The sequence below is a fragment of the Sciurus vulgaris genome, assembly GCF_902686455.1.
Source record: "Sciurus vulgaris genome assembly, contig: HiC_scaffold_233_arrow_ctg1, whole genome shotgun sequence".
Lineage (NCBI taxonomy): Eukaryota > Metazoa > Chordata > Mammalia > Rodentia > Sciuridae > Sciurus > Sciurus vulgaris.
Window position 1 is genome coordinate 683,371 of NW_027632824.1, and position 24,976 is coordinate 708,346.

Consider the following 24,976-nt stretch of genomic DNA (forward strand, 5'->3'; position numbering starts at 1 on the left):
TTGAACTCATTCATTAAAAGAATTGAAGGTCAACAAATAAATGACCTAATTTTACATCTCAAATAGCTAGAAAAAGAAGAACAAATGAAAACCAAAAGTAGTAGAAAACAGGAAGTAATTAAAACCAGAGCTGAAATCAATGAAATTAAAACTACAGAAACAGGCTAGTTGGTAGAAGTCATGAAGCGAGCTGGTGGGACAGTCAACCCACTTGCCTTGCAGAGCTAGGCAGCAGGCAGCCAACCCACACAAATACCAGGCCAAAGAAGACATCATAACTGAGCAACCCCACCTGACCCCTGCACTGAGGACAGTGCCATCACTATTAGGTCAAGCCACGGAAGCAAGCTGGTGGGTGAGTCAGGCTGCCCGCATCACGGAGGTAGCAGGTGGACACCCAAGCCACCTGCCTTGCAGAGCTAGGCAGTGGGTAGCTACCCACAAAACCACCACGCCAAGACAGACACCATCACTGAGCAACCCTTCCCGACCACCACGCCTAGGTCTGTTGCCATTGCAGAACATGCCGGCAGACAAACTGGCCTGCTTGCACTGTGGAGCTAACCAGAAGCTTCCTTATAGGCTGGTGCAGGCATTTTGAATTATTCCTGAGGGCATGGCCATCATCATTGGAAGAGCAGCTCCATTCCTGAGACACATACAGGAGCTTAGAGGACCTTTGACAAGACCCAGGAATCAAGAAGAGGTAATATTGAGAGACTCAGGACCAACTCAGTGCCACTGGTTGGGTCTCTCCCACTGGTTGGGCTCCTCGGGTGGAGCAATAGTCCCAAAACACAGGGAACTTGTGGAGTAGAGTGAACCAATGAGACTCCCCTGCTGGAGTGGAGAACCCAGTACACCGGGAGCATTGAAGAGGAGGGGGCCACAGCAAGGGGCTTCAACACAGACTGAGGTTCTGAGGCCCAGGCAGTAGCTCCAACCCCAGGGAGTGTAGTAGAGGAGGGCAACTCGGTGAGGGAGTCCCTTGCAGGGCCAGGTTCCCCAGCCCAGGTGGTAGGGCAGGACCACAGGGAACATCACACAGGAGGGCTTCCCAGTCCAGGTGGTAGTTCTGAACTAAAGGGAACTTCTCAGAGGAGAGCTGCACAGCAAAAATTCCCTACATGTTGAGTCAACCTGCTGGGTGAGGCTTTCCCAACAGGGCAATAGAACCAGAGACACAGGCCCAGCTCAGACGATCCCCAGTCTGAAGTCTAGTCCCCCTTTGACCATCAGTCAACAAGTGGACGTGCTTCTGCCCACAGACAGGGAATATACCCAACCTGAAGGCCACCAACCCTAGAGGGGCAGCTTCCTAAGTGGAGGACCACATTATAAAGTTCCTCCAAGACTTCAGTCTAGTGAAGGCTAAGAGGTGAGTTAATGGAAATCTACACAGACAATATCATTTAATAGAGGAAATTTGCAATATCTCAGAGTTCCACTACTGCAATGATAGATACCTGAGCAATATGAGAAAACAAGGAAAGAAAATGTCCCAAAAAACCCTAGATGGTATAGCAATAAAATTCAATGACAGCATGGCAGACAAAATGCCAGAAAGGGAGTTCAGAATGTACGTAATTAAAACCATAAGAGAAGCACACAAGGAGATAAAAGAGCAAATGCAGGAATTGAATGATGAGATGAAAGAATAAATGCAGGCATTGAATGATTGCACCAATCAACAGTTAAAAGAGCAAATACAGGAAGCAAAAGATGATGTCAATAAGGAGTTAGAGATATTGAAAAAAAAAAACAAACAGAAATACTTAAAAGGAAGGAAACAATAAACCAAATTAAAAACTCAATACAAAGCATAACCAATAGGATAGAACACCTGGAAGACAGAAACTCAGACATTGAGGACAAAATATTTAATCTTGAAGACAAAGTTGACCAAACAGAGAAGATGGTAAGAAATCATGAATAGAATCTACAAGAATTATGGGATATAATGTAAAGGCCAAAATTTAAGAATTATTGGGATTGAGGAAGGCTTAAAGAAACCAAAGGAAAGAACAATCTATTCAATGAAATAATATCAGAAAATTTTCCAAATATGAAGAATGAAATGGAAAATCAAGTACAAGTATTTATTCCTATAAAGGACTCAAAATACAGAAAATTTGAAAATACCCAACCAAGCCACATTATAGTAAAAATACCTAACATACAAATAAAGACAGAATTTAAAAGGCTGCAAGAGAAAAGAATCAAATTACTTTCAGGGGAAAACCAATACAGATATCAGCAGATTTTTTTAATCCAGACCCTAAAATCTAGAAGGGCATGGAACAACATTTTTTAAGCCTAGAGAGAAAATGGATGCCAACCAAGAATTTTATACCCAGCAAAACTTACCTTCAGATTTGACGATGAAATAAAATTCTTTCATGATAAAGAAAAGCTAAAAGAATTTACAAAAAGAAAGCCAGCATTACAGAACATTTTCAGCAAAATATTACATGAGGAAGAGATGAAAAACAATGATGTAAATCAGCAAAGGGAGAAACTACACTAAAGGAACAGCCAAATAGAGGAGAAACCACGTCATGTCAAAAAAAAAAAAAAAAAAGTGAGCCAAATGACCGGGAATACAAATCATATCTCAATAATAGCCCTGAATGTTAATGGCCTGAACTCATCAATCAAAAGACATAGACTGGCAGATTTGATTAAAAAGAAAATTCCAAAAATTTACTGCCTCCAAGACACTCATCTCATAGAGATAACTGCAGACTAAAGGTGAAAGGATGGGGAAAAACATACCATGCACATGGACACAGCAAAGAAGCTGGAGTATCCATTCTCACTTCAGATAATGTGGACTTCCAGCCAAATCTAGTCAGAAAGGATAAAGAAGGACATTTCATACTGCTTAAGGGAAGCATAAATCAGCAAGACATAACAATCATAAATATCTATGCCCCAAACAGTGGCTCATCCATATATGACAAACAAATCCTTCACAATGCCAGAAAACAAATAGACTACAACACAATAACACTAGGTGATTTTAACATACCTCTAACACCACTAGACAGATCCTCCAAATCAAAATTGAAGAAACTGTAGATCTCAATAACACAATCAAATCAATAATTTAGACTTAACAGACATATATAGAACATACCATTCAACATACAGTGAATACACTTTCTTCTAAGCAGCACATGGATCCTTCTCTAAAATAGACCATATTTAATGCCACAAAGCTAATGTTAGCAAATACAAGAAGATAGAGATGATACCTTGAATTCTATCAGATCGTAATGGATTGACATTAGAATTAAATGACAGACTAAAAAGCAGAAACTACTCCAACACCTGGAGATTAAATATTGTTGATGAATTGTATTGTATGTATGAATTGTATGATGAAAGGATAACAGAAGATATCAGGAAGGAAATTAAAAAATTCTTAGAGATAAATGAAAACAAAGAAACATCATATCAAAATCTCTAGGACACTATGAAAGCGGTACTTAGAAGAAAATCTATCATATGGAGTGCATTCAATAAAAGAAGAAGGAAAAAAAAAAAACAAATAAACAACAACACTACAGCTCAAAGCCCTAGGAAAAGAAGAACAAAGCAACATCAAAGTAGTAGAAGACAAGAAATAGTTAAAATCAGAGCTGAAATCAATGGAATTGAAACAAAAGAAAAAATTTAAAAAATTAACAAAATAGTTGGTTCTTTGAAAAAATAAACAAAATTGATAAACCCTTAGCCACGTTAACAAAGAGAACGAAAGAGAAAACTCAAATTACTAAAATTCGGAATGAACATGAAAATATCACAACAGACACAATTGAAATACAAAACATAATTAGAAGCTGTTTTGAAAATCAATACTCCAACAAAACAGAAAATCTCAAAGACATCAACAGATTTCTAGAGACATGTGAATTACTGAAATTGAACAAGGAGGTCTTACATGATTAAGTATATCAATTTCAAGTAATGAAATAGAAGAGGTCATCAAAAGCCTACCAACAAACAAAAGTCTGGGACCAGATGGATTCTCAGCTGAGTTCTACAAATCCTTTAAGGAAGAGCTCATTCCAATACTTCTCAAAGTACTTCATGAAATGGAAGAGGAGGGAACCCTCCCAAACTCATTCTATGAAGCCAATATCACCCTGATAATTAAACTACACAGAGACAAATCAAAGAAAGAAAATATCAGACCAATATCCATAAAGAATATTGATGCAAAAATTCTCAACAAAATCTCAGCAAATTGCATACAAAAATATATTAAAAAGATAGTGCAACACAATCAAGTGGGTTTTATCCCAGGGATGCAAATTTGGTTCAACTTTCCAAAATCAATAAATGTAATTCACCATATCAACAGACTTAAAGTTAAGAATCACATGATTATTTTGATAGATGCAGAAAAACCATTTGATAAAATACGGCATCCTTTCATGCTCAAAACACAAGAAAAAATAGGGATAGTGGGAACATTCCTTAACATTGTAAAGTTTATCTATGCTAAGTCCATGGCCAATATCATTCTAAATGGTGAAAAACTGAAAACATTCCCCCTAAAAACTGGAACAAGGCAGGGATGCCCTCTTTTACCACTTCTATTCAATATTGTCCTCGAAACTCTAGCCAGAGCAATTAGACAGACCAAGGAAATTAAAGTGACAGGAATAGGAAAAGAAGAACTCAAACTATCCCTATTTGCTGATGACATGATTATATATTTAGAGGAACCCAGAAATTCCACCAGAAAACTTTTAGAACTCATAAGTGAATTCAGTAATTCAGTAGCAGGTTATAAGATCAATGCTCATAAATTCAATGGAGTTTTATACATAAGTGATGAATCTTTAGAAAGAGAAGTTAGGAAATCTACCCCATTCACAATAGCCTCACAAAAAAGTAAAATACTTGAGAATCAATCTAACAAAAGAGGTGAAAGACGTCTACAATGAGAATTACATAACACTAAAGAAAGACTTCAAAAAAAACCTTAGAAGATAGAAAGATCTCCCATGTTCTTGGAGAGGCAGAATTAAAATATTGTCAAAATGGCCATACTACCAAAAGTGATATACAGATTCAATGCAATTCCAATTAAAATACCAATGACATACCTTACAGAAATAGAGCAAATAATCATGAAATTCACCTGCAATAATAAGAAACCCAGAATAGCTGAAGCAATCCTTAGCAGGAAAAGTGAAGCAGGGGGTATCGCAATACCAGAACTTCAACTATACTACAAATCAATAGTAACAAAAGTGGCATGGTATTGGCACAAAAATAGACAGGTAAAACAATGGTATAGAATAGAGGACACAGACACAAACCCAAATAAATACTATTTTCTCACACTAGACAAAGGGGCCAAAAATATGCAATGGAGAAAAGATAGACTCTTCAACAATGGTGCTGGGAAAACTGGAAATCCATTTGCAGCAGAGGGAAACTAAACCCCTATCTCTCAGTCTGCACAAAAATCAACTCACAATTGATCGAGGACCTTGAAATCAGACCGGAGACCCTGCATCTTATAGAAGAAAAAGTAGGTCCAAATCTTCAGCATGTCAGCCTAGGATCAGACTTCCTTAACAGGACTCCCATAGCACAAGAAATAAATGCAAGAACCAATAACTGGGGTAGATTCAAACTAAAAAGCTCTTTCTCAGCAATGGAAACTCTCAGCAATGGGAAGAGAGAACCTACAGAGTGGGAGAAAATCTTTGCCACTCATACTTCAGATAGAGCACTAATTTTCAGAATGTATAAAGAACTCAAAAAACTCTACACCAAGAATACAAATAACCCAATTAACAAATGAGCTAAGGATATGAACAGTCACTTCAAAGAAGATCTACAAGGAATTAACAAATATATGAAACAATGTTCAACATATTTAGTAATAAGAGAAGTGAAAATCAAAACTACCCTAAGATTCCATCTCAACCCAATTAGAATGATGATTACTAAGATTACTGGCAACGATAGGTGTTTGCAAGGATGTGCTGAAAAAGGTACACTCATACATTGCTGGTGGGGTTGAAAATTAGTGCAGCCACTCTGGAAAGCAGTATGGAGATTCCTTAGAAAACTTTGAATGGAACCACCATTGACTCCTTGGCCTATACCCAAAGGACTTAAAATCAGCATACTACAGAGATATAGCCACATCAATGTTCATAGCTGCTCAATTAACAATAGCCAGATTGTGTAACCAACCTAGATGCCCTTCAATTGATGAATGGATAAAGAAACTGTGAATATATATATATATATATATATATATATACACACACACACACACACACACACACAATGGAATATCACTCAGTCATAAAGAATAATAAAATTATGGCATTTGCAGGCAAATGGATGAAATTGGAAAATATCATGCTAAGTGAGATAAGCCAATCTCAAAAAACCAAAGCAGGAATGATTTTGAGGACAAGCGGAAGATGACACATATAAGGTGGTGGGAGGGGGACAAGAATGGAGGAAGGAGGTACTGCATAGAGGAATAAGAGGGGTGGGAGAGGTTGGGGGAAGAAAAAAAATAACAGAATGGATCAAAAACTATTACCCTATGTAAATATATGATTACACAAATGGTATGCCACTACTTCATGTACAAACAAACAAGATGTATCCCATTTGTTTACAATAAAATGAATTTAAAAAGAAAAGTAAAGAAACATTTGAAAAGATTGAAGAAAATTAAGTGACTTCTTTGAGAAAATTGTTAAACCCTTAGCTACACATTGAAGTGAAAGAGAGAGAAAACACAAATTACTAAAATAAATGATGTAAGTGGAATATGATGATGGGCACTAATGTAGTACAGAGTAAAATAAAATTATTTTGAAAATGTATACTTCAATAAAATAGTAAATCTTTAAGACTTGAAAATTTTCTAGAGACTAATAAACTATCCAAACTCAATCAAGAGGACATGCACAATGTGAAGAGTCTAATAAAAACAATAAATTTGAAGAAGCAATCAAAATCTACCAGCCAAGACAAGCCACATACCAGAGATGGATTTTCAACTGAGTTCTACAATGTCTCCAAAGAAGAATTAACATCAATACACCTCAAATAATACCATTAAGTAGAAAAGAGAACCCTTCCTAATTCATCCTATGAATGTCATGTTGATATAAAAAAAAAAGACAAAGACACATGAAGGATTGAAAACTTTAGATCAATATCCCTGATGAAACAGAATCCAAATTTCTTTTAAAACTTCTGTCAAATCACATACGAAAACAGATTAACAAGATGGTGCAGCACAATACAATGGGGTTTCTCTCAGAGATGCAAGGTGAGTTCAACATATGGAAATCGAAAAACATAATTTATCACATCAATAGGCTTAAAGATGAGAATCATATGGTCATTTCGATAGATGGAGAAAATGCTTTTTAAAAAAATGCAGACTCATTCATGTTTAAAACACTAGAAGAACAAGGGATAGTAGTAAAATAGCTCAACATCGTGAAAGTTTTCTATGCTAAGTCAAAGGAGAACATCATTCTAAACAGAGAAAAAATGAAACCTTCCCCATAAAAATTTCAAGAGGACAGGATGCCTTCTCTCACCACTTTATTTATTTTTTTTTTTTACATAGTCCTTGATAACTAGTCCATTCACAATAACTGTTAAAAAATATTGGGAATCAACCTAATGAAAGAGACAGAACTCTACAATGGAAACTGCAGAATCCTAAATAAGAAAATGGAGGAAATTCTTACAAGATGAAAATATCTCCCAAGTTCTTGAGTAGGCAGAATTAATATTGTCAAAGTGATCATACTACCAAGATTGTTACAGATTTAATGTGATTCCTACTAAAATATCAATGACATTCTTCACAGAACTAGAAAAAGAAACATGAAATTTATTTTGAAAACAAGAGACAGAATAGCCAAAGTGATACATAGCAAAAAGAGCAATGCAGGAGGGATCACAATGCAGACCTAGAGAGTGATGGTAATGAAAATGGCATGGCATTGGCACCAAAATAAACATGTAGTACCATGGTACAGAAGACACAGAGACAAACCCAAATAAATAGGGTTTTCTCATACTAAGGACACCAAAAGCATACATTGAAAAAAATATAGCCTATTAAACAAATGGTCCTGGAAAAAAATGGAAATTCATAAGTAGCAAAATGAATTAAAAACTCTATCTCTAATGCTGTGGAAAAAGTAACTCAAAAGTGAGTAAAGATGTAGGCACTATAACAGAGACCCTGCAAATAATAGAAGAAAAATTGGATCAAGCCTCCACCTAGTCAGCTTACAAATTTACCTCCTTACAAGTCTCCAAAAGCACAAGAAGTATAATCAAGAAACCATAAATAGGATGGACTCAAAATAAAAATCTTCTCAGCAAAGGAAACAATCTGTAATATGAAGAGAGTGACTACAGAATGGAAGAAAATTTTTACCATATACACCTTAGATAAATCGATAATCTATGGGATATGTAAAGAACTCAAAAAACTTAACATGAAAAATAAATTAATCAATAAATGGTGTAATGAACTGAAAAACACTTCACAGAAGAAAAAATACAAATGATCAACTAACATGAAAAATTGCTCATTATCTCTAGTAATTAGAGCAATGCAGCTTAAACCTACTTGAATATTTTATCCCACTCCTGTAACATTGAAAATTTTTAAAAAATAAAACATAAGATATATGTTTTTGTGAGGATGTATGGACAAAGGTATGCTCATACATTGCTGCTTGGTCTACAAATTGATTTAACCATTCTGGAAATTTTATTGAGATTTCTCAGAAAATTTAGAATGAAACCATTTCACCCAGATATCCCACTCCTTCGTTTAAACAAGAAGGATTTAAAACCAGCATACTACAGTGACTCAGCCACATCACTGTTTATAGCAGCTCAGTTCACAATAGGGAACCAATCTAGATGCCCTTCAACCTGTGCATGGATAAGGAAAATGTAGTATATGCAGACAATGGAATGTTATTTACATTAAAAAAAAAAGAAAATTATGGCATTTTCTAGTAAATGCATGGATCTAGAGAATACCACAGTAAGTGAAATGAGTCAAACTCAAAAAACTAAAGACCAAATGTTTTTTTTCTGGCAGGCAAATGCAACCCATAATGGGTGTTAGGTGGAATGAAGAGTCTTTGGATTGTGCAGCAGGTAGTGATGAGAAAGGAATCAGGGTAAGGAGGGGAATGACAGTAAAATGATCTGGACATCATTACTATGAATACATGTGTGATTAAATGACTTTTGTGTCTGCAACACTTGCAGCCCATGGAAGGAGAATTTGTACTCCATTAGTGTACAATTTGTCTGAATGCATTCTACTGTCACATATAACTAATTGGAAACAAGTAAAAATTTTTGACAAATAAAATTTTGTCACATTCTTTTCATTTTTAGGACTTCTCTTCAGTATGATTTTTCTGCAAGTGAGAAATGTATACTTTTTCAATAAATGCTTTTTCACATTCTTTGCATTTGTAGGGCTTCTCTCTGGTATGATTTCCCTGGTGGTCATACTTTAGTCATACTTTTTTATTAAAAGTTTTGCCACAGGAGTAGGGGTCGATCTGGTTGATGCCGATTGCTGAGGTTTGCCTGAATCCATCATTGCGGCTGCATGTTCAAGGAGTGTCCAGAGGGTTCTGCATGTTGATTCAAGAAGCTACTATGGAGGAAACTGGGCCAGTTTCAGTTTTTCAGGGCTGTTGTCCTGGCTAAAGGAATATCAGGAAAACAATGACATTGTGATTGATAGTTCATTGTGGCAAGAGCAGATCCTTGAAAATGAAGAAGCCATTGCACTCATCAGGAAGGACAAAACTATTCAACATGTGGAAGTTTTTTGTTATGCCAGTCAGGATTTGCATGAATATGTTGAAGAAGCTGGTGCACTGCAGAAAAATCATGCTTCTGTTACACCTGTGAACTCCTCAGAAGCTGCAGATTCTGCCTGCCTGCCTACAGAAGATGAGCCATTAAGCACTGAGAACTGTGAAATGCCCGAAGAGCAAACTCCAAGCAGTGATCCTGAGAGTGCCCTAGAAGTGAATGATGCTGAAGAGACAGGGGAGAAAGAAAACCATAGTGATTGTAAAACTTCAGAAGAAAAAACAAATGAAAATGTACCTACAGCAGAGGACACTGCAGAACAGCCAAAGAAAAATCGGATCACTTACTCACAGATTGTTAAAGAAGGCAGGAGATTTAATATTGACTTAGTATCAAAGCTCCTGTATTCTCAGGGAATGCTAATTGATCTTCTAATCAAATCTAATGTTAGTCAATACGCAGAGTTTAAAATTATCTCCAGGATTCTTGCTTTTCGTGAAGGAAGAGTGGAACAGGTCCCTTGTTCCAGAGCTGATGTCTTTAATAGCAAACAACTTACTATGGTAGAAAAGCGAATGCTAATGAAATTTCTTACCTTTTGTATGGAATATGAGGAACATCCTGATGAATATAAAGCCTATGAGGACATTACATTTTCTGAGTATTTAAAAACTCAAAAATTAACTCCCAACCTCCAATATTTTGTCCTGCATTCAATTGCAATGACATCAGAAACAACCAGCAATACCATAGATGGTCTCAAAGCTACCAAAAACTTTCTTCACTGTCTTGGGCGGTATGGCAACACTCCGTTTTTGTTTCCTTTATATGGCCAAGGAGAACTGCCTCAGTGTTTCTGCAGGATATGTGCTGTGTTTGGTGGAATCTATTGTCTTCACCATTCTGTACAGTGCCTTGTAGTGGACAAAGAATCCAGAAAAGATTACACTTGAAACCAGTAGCTGAGGTCTAAAGGTCTGGAGACCAAAAGAACCACCAGATGGTAGTTTTCAAAGTATAATGTGCCTAAGAATCACCAGATGTAAAGCAATTATAGATCAGTTTGGTCAGAGAATAATTTCTAAGCATTTCCTCGTGGAGGACAGTTACTTTTCTGAGAACACATGTTCACGTGTGCAATACAGGCAGATCTCCAGGGCAGTTCTGATTACAGATAGATCTGTACTAAAATCGGATTCAGATCAACAGATTTCCATTTTGATAGTTCCAGCAGAGGAACCAGGAAGTTCTGCTGTTCGGGTCATTGAGTTATGTTCTTCAACGATGACACGCATGAAAGGCACCTATTTGGTTCATTTGACTTGTACATCTTCCAAAACAGCAAGAGAAGATTTAGAAGCAGTTGTGGAGAAATTGTTTATTCCACATACAGAAACGGGGATAGAAAATGAAGAAGTTGAAAAGCCAAGAATTCTATGGGCTCTCTATTTCAATATGAGAGATTCTTCCAACATCAGCAGGAACTCTAATAATGATTTGCCATCCAACGTTTATGTCTGCTCTGGCCCAGATGGTGGTTTAGGAAATGATAATGCAGTCAAGCAGGCTGAAACAATTTTCCAGAATATATGCCCCAATGAAGACTTCTGTCCACCACCACCAAATCCTGAAGATATTGTCCTTGATGGAGACAGTTCACAACCAGAGTCTTCAGAACCCAGTGCCATTCTAGAAGCCAACTCAGAGACTCCTGCTGGAAGCACAACCCAGGGAAACCTAGAGGAGTCCTCTGAATAAAGGATATATACCAAACTCAATACCCCACTTTGGAAATTCCCATGGACCTCAGAATCTTCTTGATGTAAAAAAATTTTAGAAGTGAGCAGCCAGTTGACATGCAGAATTAGAAGAAGAAACAGGTCAAAGAAATCCATAAGGGAATTTTCCTTAAAAAGGACATTCCAGTAACACATAGCACTTATAAAGCACATTGACTTACCTGCCTATTTTAAATACCAAACCTATGAAATTAGCAGATAAAAATTATAAATGAACTGATTCCTGATAATATAGTTATGGATATGAAAGTAATCCTATGCATTGTTAATAATTCTGTGGTGTTAGAACAACTTCTTCTTGCCACTTTGGATCCTTATTTGAAAGTTACATCTTCAGAATCAGCTCACATATTTATTTCCTTTGATTATTTATTAAAATTACAGATATGAGCATATGACAAAAGATAAAATAATATGTAAATTCAATAGAGAAAACTAAAGCATCAAGATCCAGGCCAAAAAAAAAAAAAAAAAGGTTTGCCACAATCTGAACATTCCTAAAGCTTCTCACTAGTATGAATTCCCTGGTGTCAAAAAAAGGTTTATTTTAATTTAAAAGTTTTGCCACATTCTTTACATTGGCAGGGCTTCTCTCCAATATGAATTGTCTGGTGGTGAATAAGGTCTGATTTTTCATGGAAGGCTTTGTTGCATTCTGTACATTTGTAAGGCTTCTCTCCTGTATGAATTCTTTGATGGCATATAAGGTATAATTTTGCATTAAAAGCTTTGTCATTTTCTTTACATTGGCAGGGTGTCTCTCCAGTATGATTTCTCTGATCGCAAATAAGGTGCAATTTGTCATTAAAAGCTTTGGTGCATGTTGTACATTTGAAGGACTTCTCTCCTGTATGAGTTCTCTGGTGTTTAGTAAGGTATGATTTTCAATAAAAAGCTTTGCCACATTGTTTACATTTGTAGGGTTTCTATTCAATATGAGTTCTCTGGTGGTGAATAAGCTCTGATTTTTTATTAAAGTCTTTGTTGCATGCTGTATATTTGTAAGTCTTTTCTCCTGTATGAATTCTTTGATGGCAAATAAAGTCAGATTTTACATTAAAAATTTTGCCACATTCTTTTCATTGGTAGGGCTTCACTCCAGTATGAATTCTCTGGTGTTGAGTGAGGATTGATCTTAGATGGAAAGATTTGCCACATTCTTTACATTGGTAGGGTTTCTTTCCAGTGTGAATACTCTGGTGTCGAGTGAGGATTGATCTTCGATAGAAAGCCTTGCCACATTCTTTACATTGGTAGGGCTTCTCTCCAGTATGAATTATCTGGTGTTGAGTAAGACATGTTCTTCGATAGAAAGCTTTGCCACATTCTTTACATTGGTAGGGCTTCTCTCCAGTATGAATTCTCTGATGGCAAATAAGGTACGATTTGTCCTTAAAAGCTTTGTTGCATGTTGTACATTTGAAGGGCTTCTCTCCTGTATGAATTCTTTGATGGCAAATGAAGTCAGATTTTTCAATAAAAGCTTTGCCACATTCTTTACATTGGTAGGGCTTCTCTCCAGTATGAATTCTCTGGTGTTGAGTGAGGATTGATCTTCGATAGAAAGCCTTGCCACATTCTTTACATTGGTAGGGCTTCTCTCCAATATGAATTATCTGGTGTTGAGTAAGGCATGTTCTTCGATAGAAAGCTTTGCCACATTGTTCACATTGGTAGGGCTTCTCTCCAGTATGAATTCTCTGATGGCAAATAAGGTACGATTTGTCCTTAAAAGCTTTGTTGCATGTTGTACATTTGAAGGGCTTCTCTCCTGTATGAATTCTTTGATGGCAAATGAAGTCAGAGTTTGCATTAAAAGCTTTGCCACATTGTTTACATTGGTAGGGCTTCTCTCCAGTATGAATTCTCTGGTGTCGAGTGAGGATTGATCTTCGATAGAAAGCTTTGCCACATTCTTTACATTGGTAGGGCTTCTCTCCAGTATGAATTCTCTGATGACAAATAAGGTACGATTTGTCCTTAAAAGCTTTGTTGCATGTTGTACATTTGAAGGGCTTCTCTCCTGTATGAATTCTTTGATGGCAAATAAAGTCAGAGTTTGCATTAAAAGCTTTGCCACATTCTTTACATTGGTAGGGCTTCTCTCCAGTATGAATACTCTGGTGTTGAGTGAGGATTGATCTTCGATAGAAAGCTTTGCCACATTCTTTACATTGGTAGGGCTTCTCTCCAGTATGAATTATCTGGTGTTGAGTAAGGCATGTTCTTCGATAGAAAGCTTTGCCACATTCTTTACATTGGTAGGGCTTCTCTCCAGTATGAATTATCTGGTGTTGAGTAAGGCATGTTCTTCGATAGAAAGCTTTGCCACATTCTTTACATTGGTAGGGCTTCTCTCCAGTATGAATTCTCTGATGGCAAATCAGGTATGATTTGTCATTAAAAGCTTTATTGCATGTTGTACATTTGAAGGGCTTCTCTCCTGTATGAGCTCTCTGCTGGTGAATGGGGCATGGTTTTTGATAACATAATTTCTGATATTCACTCTCATTTAAAGTTCTCCATAGTGTCCTGTGTTGTAAATAGTCAAAGTCAAAATTTCCATAGTTTCCATTAATCTTTTTTTGAAATATATATCTTATACCCTGGTCTTGTGAAAATTCTTCAGTATTATGAGATGTCATTGCTGAAATAAATGAAAGTTTAAAAAAATTACTTAGTAGACTGGAATGAATATATTTAGTATATATAACAAAATTATAGCAGAGTTAGCAATGTCAGGACATCAGCAGTGTAGCAGACTAGTAAACCAAGGCCATCATTACTTCAGAAATGTGTTACATAAAAATGTAGAGTCACATATATATTGTAAAAATTACACAAATTATTGTAGAGAGCACAATATCCAAGATGACTATATTTCTACAGAGAGCAACATAGTACAAGGGAAGGGATGTATATTACTTTTATCGACAAAACTCTTTCCTGCTTTTGTATATAGCATTGTCCAATTAGGGAAAAAAATCTACAAGCTGCCTTCACTCTCAGTAGAATAAGTAAATATGAAACATTCATCAACATTTCTAGCTTCTTTGAAGATTTTGTGAAAATTGGTTTTTGTCTCCCAAGACATGGAGATCTGGAACTAACTAATACAATGGATATTCAAAAAGTTTTAAGTGGTAGGGACTCTTAAGAAGAAATATGGACAAAATTTTAGAGAGAAAAAATATATATGTCTAGAAGATTCAACATGAAAACAAATTTGAAAGACAATAAAACCCTTGCACAGACTATGTCAATATTACTTAGATGAAGCCAACACATGGAAATCAATAATAATAAATTGCATTTTTAATATTGTGCCATTAGCTGATTTGTTTCATTGACAAATTCAACTTTGTGTATTTACTAATTGTATCATTGTATTTTAATGTATACAAGGTGATACGACAAACATAATATTAATAGCACAAATGTCATTTTGTATAATTATCAGTTTTTTGCTTACAAATATTGCATTTTTTTCTATTAGTATTTACCAAGAACATATTACATAACAGTCACCATGTGGTACAGCAAAACTCTTGATCATGTTTTGTCCATTGAAATAAAAAATTGTAGACTTCGAGTAACAGTATGCCCACACTCCACAAAACACAGTACCTGGTAACCACAATTATACTCTCTGAATTTCTAATTTTCACATGTGAATCAGATGCTCCTGCAACTGACTTTGCATCTGCTGCATTTCATATAATGTAGAATGTTGCATATTAATCCCATATCACTTTAAATGATAATGTATTTTATTTTATAGAAAAATAGTAATGTTATGTACATACCATGTTTTTAGTCATTCAATCATTGATGGACACATAGATTTATTCTGTAAGTTGAATACTGAGAATCATGCTTACTCTGAATGTAATAGTGAGATATGTTTTCAACATACTGATTTAATTTCTGATGGACACATATTTTGTACTGGCATTTCTGGATCATGAGTTTATTTTACTGTTATTTATATTTATTTATATGTTACTTTTATTTATATGTGTGGAGGCAAACACACAATAATATGTGGTGCTTGGGATTAAGCCAAAGGGTACTATACAACAGAACTTCCATACAAGCCGTTTAAAAATTGTTTGAGACATGTTGTTTCTAAGTTTCTGTGACCTGCCTCAAATTTGAAATTTTTTCAACTGTCCTGCCAATATGCTGGGATTTCAAGCATGTACCTTTAAATTGTACTTGACTATTTTTTCATTGATTTCAAAATTTTCACATTGTTTTTACAAATGAATTATAATCTACTGTTGATTGTTTTTAAAATATACAAAACCAATTAAAAATAGTACCACATATAAAGGTAAAGGAAATGAGGTATTAATCAATGTAATAAACCAAAACATTACAAATTGAACATTATATTAGTAAGAGTTATGAATTGCCCAAAGAATGCTAAATAACAATTTAAAGGAAGTTTAGTGAGCTAAATTCAGAGAAAAATTGTTAATATAAATAAGCAGAAATTTTGAATTTGAAGAACTCCTTAAGGGAATGTAGATGAGAAAGGCAGGCATGGTGTACAAATCTGTAGTCCTAGCAACATGGGGGAGGCCGAGCAAGGATGTCATAAGTTCAAATCCAGTTTTAGCAACTTAGCTCCTGTGAAAAATGAAAAACCTATAGAACATATATAAAGGGAAGTGGGAATAAAAATATATAAAGGGAAGGGTGAGAGGAATTAAAGCATGCCACTATGAAATGCAGTGAACCATACGTTAAATCATTAAGCAAATTATTAAAAAATATACAAGAAATATAGAATATGACTTACAAGGTAGAAGTAATGAGTTCTTCACTTTTAAAATTTTATTAGCTTATTAATGCATTATTTTAAAGTAAATCAAAACAACTTAACTAGCATAATTGTATCTAAAAGAAGAAACTGCCAGGTCAGTTCAATAGAGAGTAGCAAGATATGGAACACAACCTACTCCAAAAACCTGTGGCCCTTCAGTCCCAGCCTGCTGGGTAAGATGGGGGACCCAGGAAAATGGTGCAGCCTCTGCCCTGCAGAACTACTGCCGTCACTGCTCACTGGTTGACCTAGGCTGTTAAAGACTGGGAAACCTCCCTGTGTGACCCGATAGTGGCTTTGATATTTCCATCCCAAGACCCAGGAATCCTTGACTATCAAGTCTCCTGGCCCAATCATGTTCAAATTTGCACTGAGTAAATAGCACCAATGGAAGGTATTTCAAGAATGGTGGCCAAACAAAAGTGCCAATTCCAGCAGGGGGGTAAATGGATGACAGAAAGTTTGGTCAATCAGCACAGACTAGGGCCTTCAGTGTCCAATCTGTGCATACTACATTAGATGACACCTCGTCCTGAGGAGGCAAACAAATGTCTCTTCATCCCAGAAGGTTAGTAAAGCTGTGGAACATGATGAGTGGAACAGTGAGCACTTTTGGACAGTTGGTGTATGTTCTACCAAAGAGAGACCCTGCAGGGAAACAAACTGTTTGACCAATTGGAAATGCCCAACATCCTTCAGGAAAATTTAATGGGCATTTGTAGAAGATGTGTGTATATATTATGAAACAGCTGCTCTCCACTTGCCCCACCCAACCATTTAAAACTTTTGCTACATCTGTACATTCTAAATTTTAAACAGGTTGCTGATATAGGTTACGGTTATATTATAATGTTACATACCCATTGGTTTTGAAAAGTCAGAAATGTCTTCTGAAAGTGACAGTGAAATGGAGTTGTTAGACTACCTCTAGGAATGGCATTGTTCACTTTTATTCAGGGGGTTAGAGGACATGGAGAAGACTTTGACCTTGAGAAGGGAGGGTCTTGGGCCAGACTGGTTATGTGTAAATTACATTTTTCATATTATAACCATTGCTTGGTATGTGCATTTTACTCCTCATTCCTGTATATATAGTTGACAATGCTAAGTATTTTTTTAGACATAATGATTTTTTAGATATTGTAATGTTCAAAGTAGAAGCAGTAAAATATAACACATTTTGTAAATTACATTTTTTGAACATTTCTAGGAAATGTTCAAATGTTGGGGAGGACAATAGCCAAAACACCTGTTGTGTAATAAGCATTGTATACTTGTTCTCTAGAACACCACACCAGTGTGCTATCAATGAAGCAAAATTAACCATTGATCTAGTGTTTGTGTGTTTTGTTTTACTTTGCTCTTTGTATAGTGTATATAAAGGACAAACAAGTTGAAATCTACACCTAGTTTTTCTAGATGTAAATGATGTTGCCACTGTATGACAAAAGTACTATTAGTAAACAAATTTTGTATGTTTTTTGATAAAATTCCTAGGAAGGATTTTCTTTTTAAAATTGGATCATTATAGCACACTGAGTTGGTGAAGGACCAGAATGCCCATATTTTAAAGTCATTTTAAAATTAGAAGTGTTGTTACATGTGTTCGGTTTCTTCAAAACTGTCATGTACATAGTTGACAAATTAGTTTTTAATTGAAACATCTAGTCTGTCTAGACATTTAGAAGTGCCTGATGAATGTTAAATGTACAGGTACTAAAATATCACTGCATAAGTCTGAATGTTCTCACTGATATGTGGAGGCTAACACACAATAAGTTGGGGGAACACAGAATAAAATTTCATTGAATTAGATAAAGTGAAATTAAGGGAAGGAAGTGGAGATGGGTATAATAATAGAATGAATCAGATATAAATTCCCTATGTTCATATATGAATACACAAGCAGTGTAAATCCACATTGCATACACTCACAAATATGGGAAGTTTTATTCCATGTATGTACATTGGTCAAAATACATACTATTGCCATGTACATCTAAAAAGAAAAAAAAAGTTAAAAAAATAATAAATCTAAAATACAAATAATGTAATTTACAGGGAACTGTAAATCTAAGGAAACTTGTAGAATGAAAGCAAGGAATAGAAGAGTGTGACATAAAAATGTGGCCAAAAGAAAGCTGGGATGACCAAATTATTTGCAGAAAACAGTTTAAAGCAAGAAGTTATCTGAAATAAAATATATTTTAAATTAGAAAAATCTTTGAAAATAGGCATAGTATAATATTATATGAAGGTAAAAAAAGTTTTGCCTAGAATACTACAAAAAGAATAGATACAGGTTCAACTCACACCATATATCTAAGACATAAAAAGTTGAGACTGACAGAAGTAAATAAAGAAATCAAAATCAACACTTGAACACTAGGAGCCACCAATATGCACTTGCTCTAAAGGAAAAGTCAATAAAATGATAATAAAAAAACAGAAAACTTTGAAAATAATTTAAATTAATTTGACTTTTATAATGTTTTCAATAGAAATGGAATATCAAAGTGGATCAGCCAAAAGGAAAGTAATAAACCAAAGGTTAATATGTATAAAATATTAAAATTATTTTCTGATTATTAGAGAATAATGTTAGAAATCAGAAGTGGAAAGGATGTTCAAATATCCACACATATGTGGCAACTGATTGAACAAACTTGTACATATATTTTTCCAGAATTGAAAGAATAAATTAAAAGACTTTTATGCTTCTCAAAGTTACCTGGAAGCTACATGTAAATATTTCTCAAACTCTCAATAATATGTTTTGCCAAGACAGAAAAAACTTATTCTAGAAATTTTATGGTATCTCAAATTTTTATGGAAATATCAAAAATATTCAAAGTCAAAATAAAACTGGGAGGTTGTTTCATGATTTAAAAACATTAAAAACTGTAAAATTTAATTGGTAATAGTGACATCAATTAAGACAGGACAGAGTGAATTCTGAGTGTAATAAGGTCTCGCATAAAGAGCAAATTAAGATATTTGAACAAAAAAATTTATTACAGCATTAATCAAGAGAGCTACTACGAGGAAGCAAACCAAATAACCCTTGAAATGAGAGGATGGAGCAATCTGAAATATAGAAACTACAGAATAGTTTTCAAATTTTTGCAAACTCTTTAATCAGGATAAATCTTCAGTGCATTATGTTTAACTGAAATATGTCACAACCACAAAGAAAAATATGGGAGAATTCTACTGATATAAGACAACTAAAAACAAACAAACATGCAAAAAAAAAAAAACCTTCTGAACAGAAATGAGAATGACATTAGTGATAGGAGAAGACGGAAATGAGCACTTGTTAACATGGAAATATATTTATTGATTTTTGATATGTAAGAATTCTACAGATATATTATGTGACAATTTGAATTAATATTGCTGAACAGTATCCATGATATGGTGAGAAAGCAAGTATTGTTTTGTGATTTTGATCACAATTAAAATTACAAATAACACATAAAACTAAAAATATTGTAAAATGTTTGAAAGGTACTTTTAAAATATTATGGTCTTTATCCTATAAATAAGAACAAATTCATGAATATATGTATAAAGAGCATGCATATAATCTAGAATTACTATTGTAATTCTGACGCAGGGAGGTAATAATTTCAATGCCATCCTCAATAACTTTGTGAGAAGTTCTCTCCAAATATAAACATAAAGGGGCTGGACATGTAGCCCATTATTAGAGTACCCCTAGATTCTATCCCTATTGCATTAACACATAAAAAAATTGTATTACTATGTACATACACAGGACAAGAAATCAATCTGGATAAAATAAAAAAAATCATTTAAAAAGGTATACTATTTATACAAACAAGTAAAAGCATATCAAATTTTATTGGCAATAGAAACAAGAATTACACATAACTTAATTTGAACATTATCCTAATTCGTGAAGTAATAGAAATTTTCATATATTCATAAAATATAGACACAAATAAAAGTGTTTTGTGAAGTGAGGAAACCTCTTCTAAAACATGAAATGTACTCTGTAAAATGAAAGAATAAGAGAAAAGAAAATTTAACCAACCGTAGATATATTATTTATAAATGCTTTCATATAACTACAATTTGCAGCTATCATTACATACCACAAAAGAGCATTTATTGTGAGTCTATTTTGATGGAAAATCCATAACAAGTATTTATTTATAAAGAGCACATGTCAGCAAATTTTAATGAATATATATATATATGAATAATATTAAATTGCTTTAGGATATTAACTTATTAAAATGAATTGACCTAGAATTCTCCAAAAATGTGCACATTATCACCTGAAGACCCACAAATAACAGAAATCCTTTTAGATCATGCTAATACTCACTAGCAAAGGAGAGTTTTGGTGGTTAATTTAAATGAACTGGGACATCACTGTAGATACACAGAAGGTTTTACAGAATTTTAAAACAAGATAAACATGGGGCAGTACACATTCAATAACAAGAGAAATAAACCTAAACTTCTGAAAAATCATTTCTGCAAGGTAACTTCGACATTTTGAAGTTTGGTTTCTTCCTTGAACTTTGCACCTCTCAACTCTGTCTTCTTATAGGTGTAGGCCACAGTATTTTATATCACTGAATTACTCTCAGTATTAATTTTCTAAAGGGAAGGATATATAACATAACAAGAAAGAGAGATTAATGACTAAGTGGAATGTCATTAACATTTTATTTATACCAAAAATGCCCTGTTTTTCTTGAAAGTGCAAATCTGAAACACATTCTTATAGAGAAGTTTCCAGAAGATATTTATGAAGGGAAGAAAATTAAATAATTATAATTAATTAAAAATTATGAAGGGAAGTTATGCATACCCAGGAAGATCAAGTTTCTGTAGTTATCTACCATCACATCTTTATATAAGTTTTGTTGAGCTGGTTGAAGACATTTCCACTCTTCTTCAGTGAAATCAATGGCCACATCCCTGAATGTCAAAAGTTCCTGAAATAAGAATAGGTAAATAAATATTACAGAGGAGAAGGGAGCAGCCCATATTTCATATGACAGTGACTGCAAAATGTGGATCTAATGGAGGAAGCTCTCAATGCATCAGGCCTTGGACTTCCCACATAACCTCTGTTGAAGAGGTGATTGTCTACTGTTAGCCTGCAGGCTGACTGCAGATCACCAGGGGATCACCAGATGCCTGCTGTTGCCTGGAAATTCACTGCCACAATACCCACTGGTTTGGTTACATGTGGCTGCCACAATTTTGAGACAATAGCCAGCACTGTAGGACCTGTGGACAGATTGAAAAAGCCCCATCTCTAGAACATCTCAGCCCAATCAACCACACTCTGCCAACAGGACCCCCAGACAAGCTGACCATACCACATCTCCTGGGCCCCTGAACCAGAAAGACCACACTCTGCTCCAGGACCCCTTTCCAACCAACCACCCCCTGTCTCCAGGACTCCCAGCCAACCACACCCATGCCCTGAGCTGCAGCTCCCCATTTGTCAACATACTTGTAAGCCAGTTTGGCCATCTTGGATTACCTGGGAAGCAGAAGCACCCACCTTTAGGTGGGGCAAATCCCATCCTGAGATGCCTACTGGAAACTGGAAGCTCATTGTCATGTATCTCTCATGCATCAGGCTGCTGAAGACTGGGAGCTTTGAATAAAACATAAGTGTTATAGTACAGGTTTTTCTTTTTTCTCCTTTTTGAAAAATTATGTTTTTGTTTCTTTACTTTTCTTGCTCTATTTTCCTTTTGTTTACTGGTTTCCTCAGAGTGTCTTTCTCCCTTTACTTATGCTAACCAACCAACTACTTTTGATTACACTTTCACACTTTCTATGATATACAACTTCTATATACTAATTTCTCATCCCATTAACAGTTACATCTTATACCACTCCCCATCCACTTTGTCCTCCATTACAAACTGCAGGCCTTAATGCAAATCTATCTGTTATAATGTAGATAAGATTTGTACTCATCTTTTTATTATGACAATATTGTTAATGTCATCAAAGAATATTTTTGGATTAGGGCTGCATATTGTCTGTATTGGGTTCTGCTATTATTGGGCTCTTCCTTAAAGAAGATGTTTTGGAAACCTATAGAGTGACTATAAGCCTATAGGGGGGAAACTGCAACACCCAAGATCTGTACTGCTGGAGGGGAAGATACATGAACAACATGAAAAGGCAAGGAAAGAAAATGTTCCAAACAAATGTAGATTCTATATTTAGAGAACCCAGTGACAACATGGTAGAAGAAATGTCAGGAAAAAAAGTTCAGAATATTCATAATTAAAATAACTTATGAGGCAAAGGATGAAATAAAAGAGCAAATGTAGTCAACAAATAATCACTACAATAAGCAGATGAAAGAGCAACTGCAAGAAGGAAAAAAAATCACTTCAATAAAGAGGTAGAGATTCTAAAAAAAAAAAAGGAAATCCTTGAAATGAAGAAAACAATAAACTAAATAAAAAACTCAATGGAAAGCATCACCAACAGACTAGATCACTTAGAAGAACAAACCTCAGACAATGAACACAAAATATTTAACCTTGAAAATAAAACTGACCAAACAGAGAAGATGGAAGATTATAAGAAATTATGATTGGAAACTCCAAGAACTCTGAGACATGAAAAGACCAAATTTAAGAATTATTGGGATTGAGGAAGACACAGAGATACAAACCAAAGGAATGAACAACCTAGTCAATGAACTGATATTAAAAAATTCTCCAAACCTGAAGAATGAAATGGAAAATCAAATGCAAGAGAGTTACAGAACACCAGATGCACAAAATTACAACAGATCCACACAAAGTCACAATATAATGAATATGCCTCATATACAAAATAAAGATAGGATTTTTAAGGCTACAATAGAAAAGCATGAGAATACATATAGGAGGAAACCAATATGAATATCAGCAGATTTCCCAGCCTGGACCCTAAAAATTAGAAGGGCCTGGAACAGCATATTTGAAGCTCTGAAAGAATGTGATTGCCAACAAAGAATCCTATACCCAGCAAAAGTAACCTTCAGATTTGAAGACAAAAAAAGAAAAATTCTTCCATGATAAACAAAAGTTAAAATAATTTACAAATAGAAAGCCTGTGTCACAGACCATTCTCAGCAAAATATTCCATGAAGAGGAAATGAAAAGCAACAATGTAGGTCAGCAAAGGGAGGAACTACCTTAAAGGAAAAACCAAAGGACATACCAACTCAAGTTAAAAACCAAAAATAAACCCAAATGACTGGGACAACAAATCATACCTCAATAATAACCCTGAATGTTAATGACCTAAAGTCATTAATCAAAAGAGATAGGTTGGCAAATTGGATTTAAAAAAAGACCCAACAGTATGCTGCCTTCATAAGACTCACCTCATAGAAAAGGACATCTACAGACTAAAGGTAAAAGGATGGGAAAAAACCTAAAAGACCTACCACACACAGGGACTCAGCAAAAAAAAAAAAATTGGAGGTTTCATTCTTATATCAGATAAATTGGACTTCAAGTCATAGTTAGTCAGAAGGGATAAGAAAGGAAATTTCATACTGTTTAAGGGAACCATAAATCAGGAAGACATAATTATCATAAATATTTATGTCCCAAACAACAGTGTATCCATGCACACCAAACAAATTCTTCTCAATTTCATGAATCAAAGTGACCACAACACAATAATTCTGGGTGACTTTAACACACCAATGTCACCACTGTATAGATCCCCCAAACTAAACCTAAACAAAGAAAACATAGAACTCAATAAAACTATCAATAACTTAGACTTAACAGACATGTATAGAATATTCGATCCATCAACAAGTCAATACACTTTCTTCACAGCAGCCCATGGATCCTTCTCTACAATAGATCATATGTTATGCCACAAAGCAGTCCTTAGCAAATGCAAAAAAAAAAAAAGAGATACTACCTTGCATTCTCTCAGATCATAATGGAATTAGAAATCAATGACAAAATAAAATCGGAAACTACTCCAAGACCTACAGACTAAATAATATACTACTGAATGAAGCACAGATAATAGAAAACATCAAGGAGGAAATAAAAAATATTCATAGAGGTAAATGAGATTGATCATACATATCAAAATCTCTGGGACACCATCAAAAAAGTACTAAGAAGAAAATTCATTGCACTGAACTTATCCAAGAAAATAATAAAAAGTCAACAACTAAATGACCTAACATTACATCTCAAAGCACTAGAAAAAGAAGAACAGAACAACATCGTAAGAAGAAGAAGACAGGAAATAATTAAAATCAGTGCTGAAATCAATGGAATAGAAACAATTCAAAAATTGGCAAAACAAAAAGTTGGTTTTTTGAAAAAGTGAACAAAATAGATAAACCCCTAACCACGCTAAAAATGGAGAGAGGAAACTCAAATTACAAAATTTGTGATGAAAAAGGAATTATCATGACAGACACCACTGAAATACA

General features: G+C 34.8%; 1 protein-coding gene across 1 annotated transcript; it reads left to right on the plus strand.

The window, feature by feature from the left end:
• Positions 1-7,284: 7,284 nt before the first annotated feature.
• Positions 7,285-12,038, plus strand: LOC306652453 (rab proteins geranylgeranyltransferase component A 1-like; the record flags this gene model as incomplete). Its single annotated transcript, XM_079125340.1, has 3 exons — positions 7,285-7,327; positions 9,634-10,813; positions 10,914-12,038. 3 exons carry the CDS (start codon positions 7,285-7,287, stop codon positions 11,629-11,631), a joined length of 1,941 nt encoding a protein of 646 aa, XP_078981466.1. The 3' UTR covers positions 11,632-12,038.
• Positions 12,039-24,976: the final 12,938 nt, after the last annotated feature.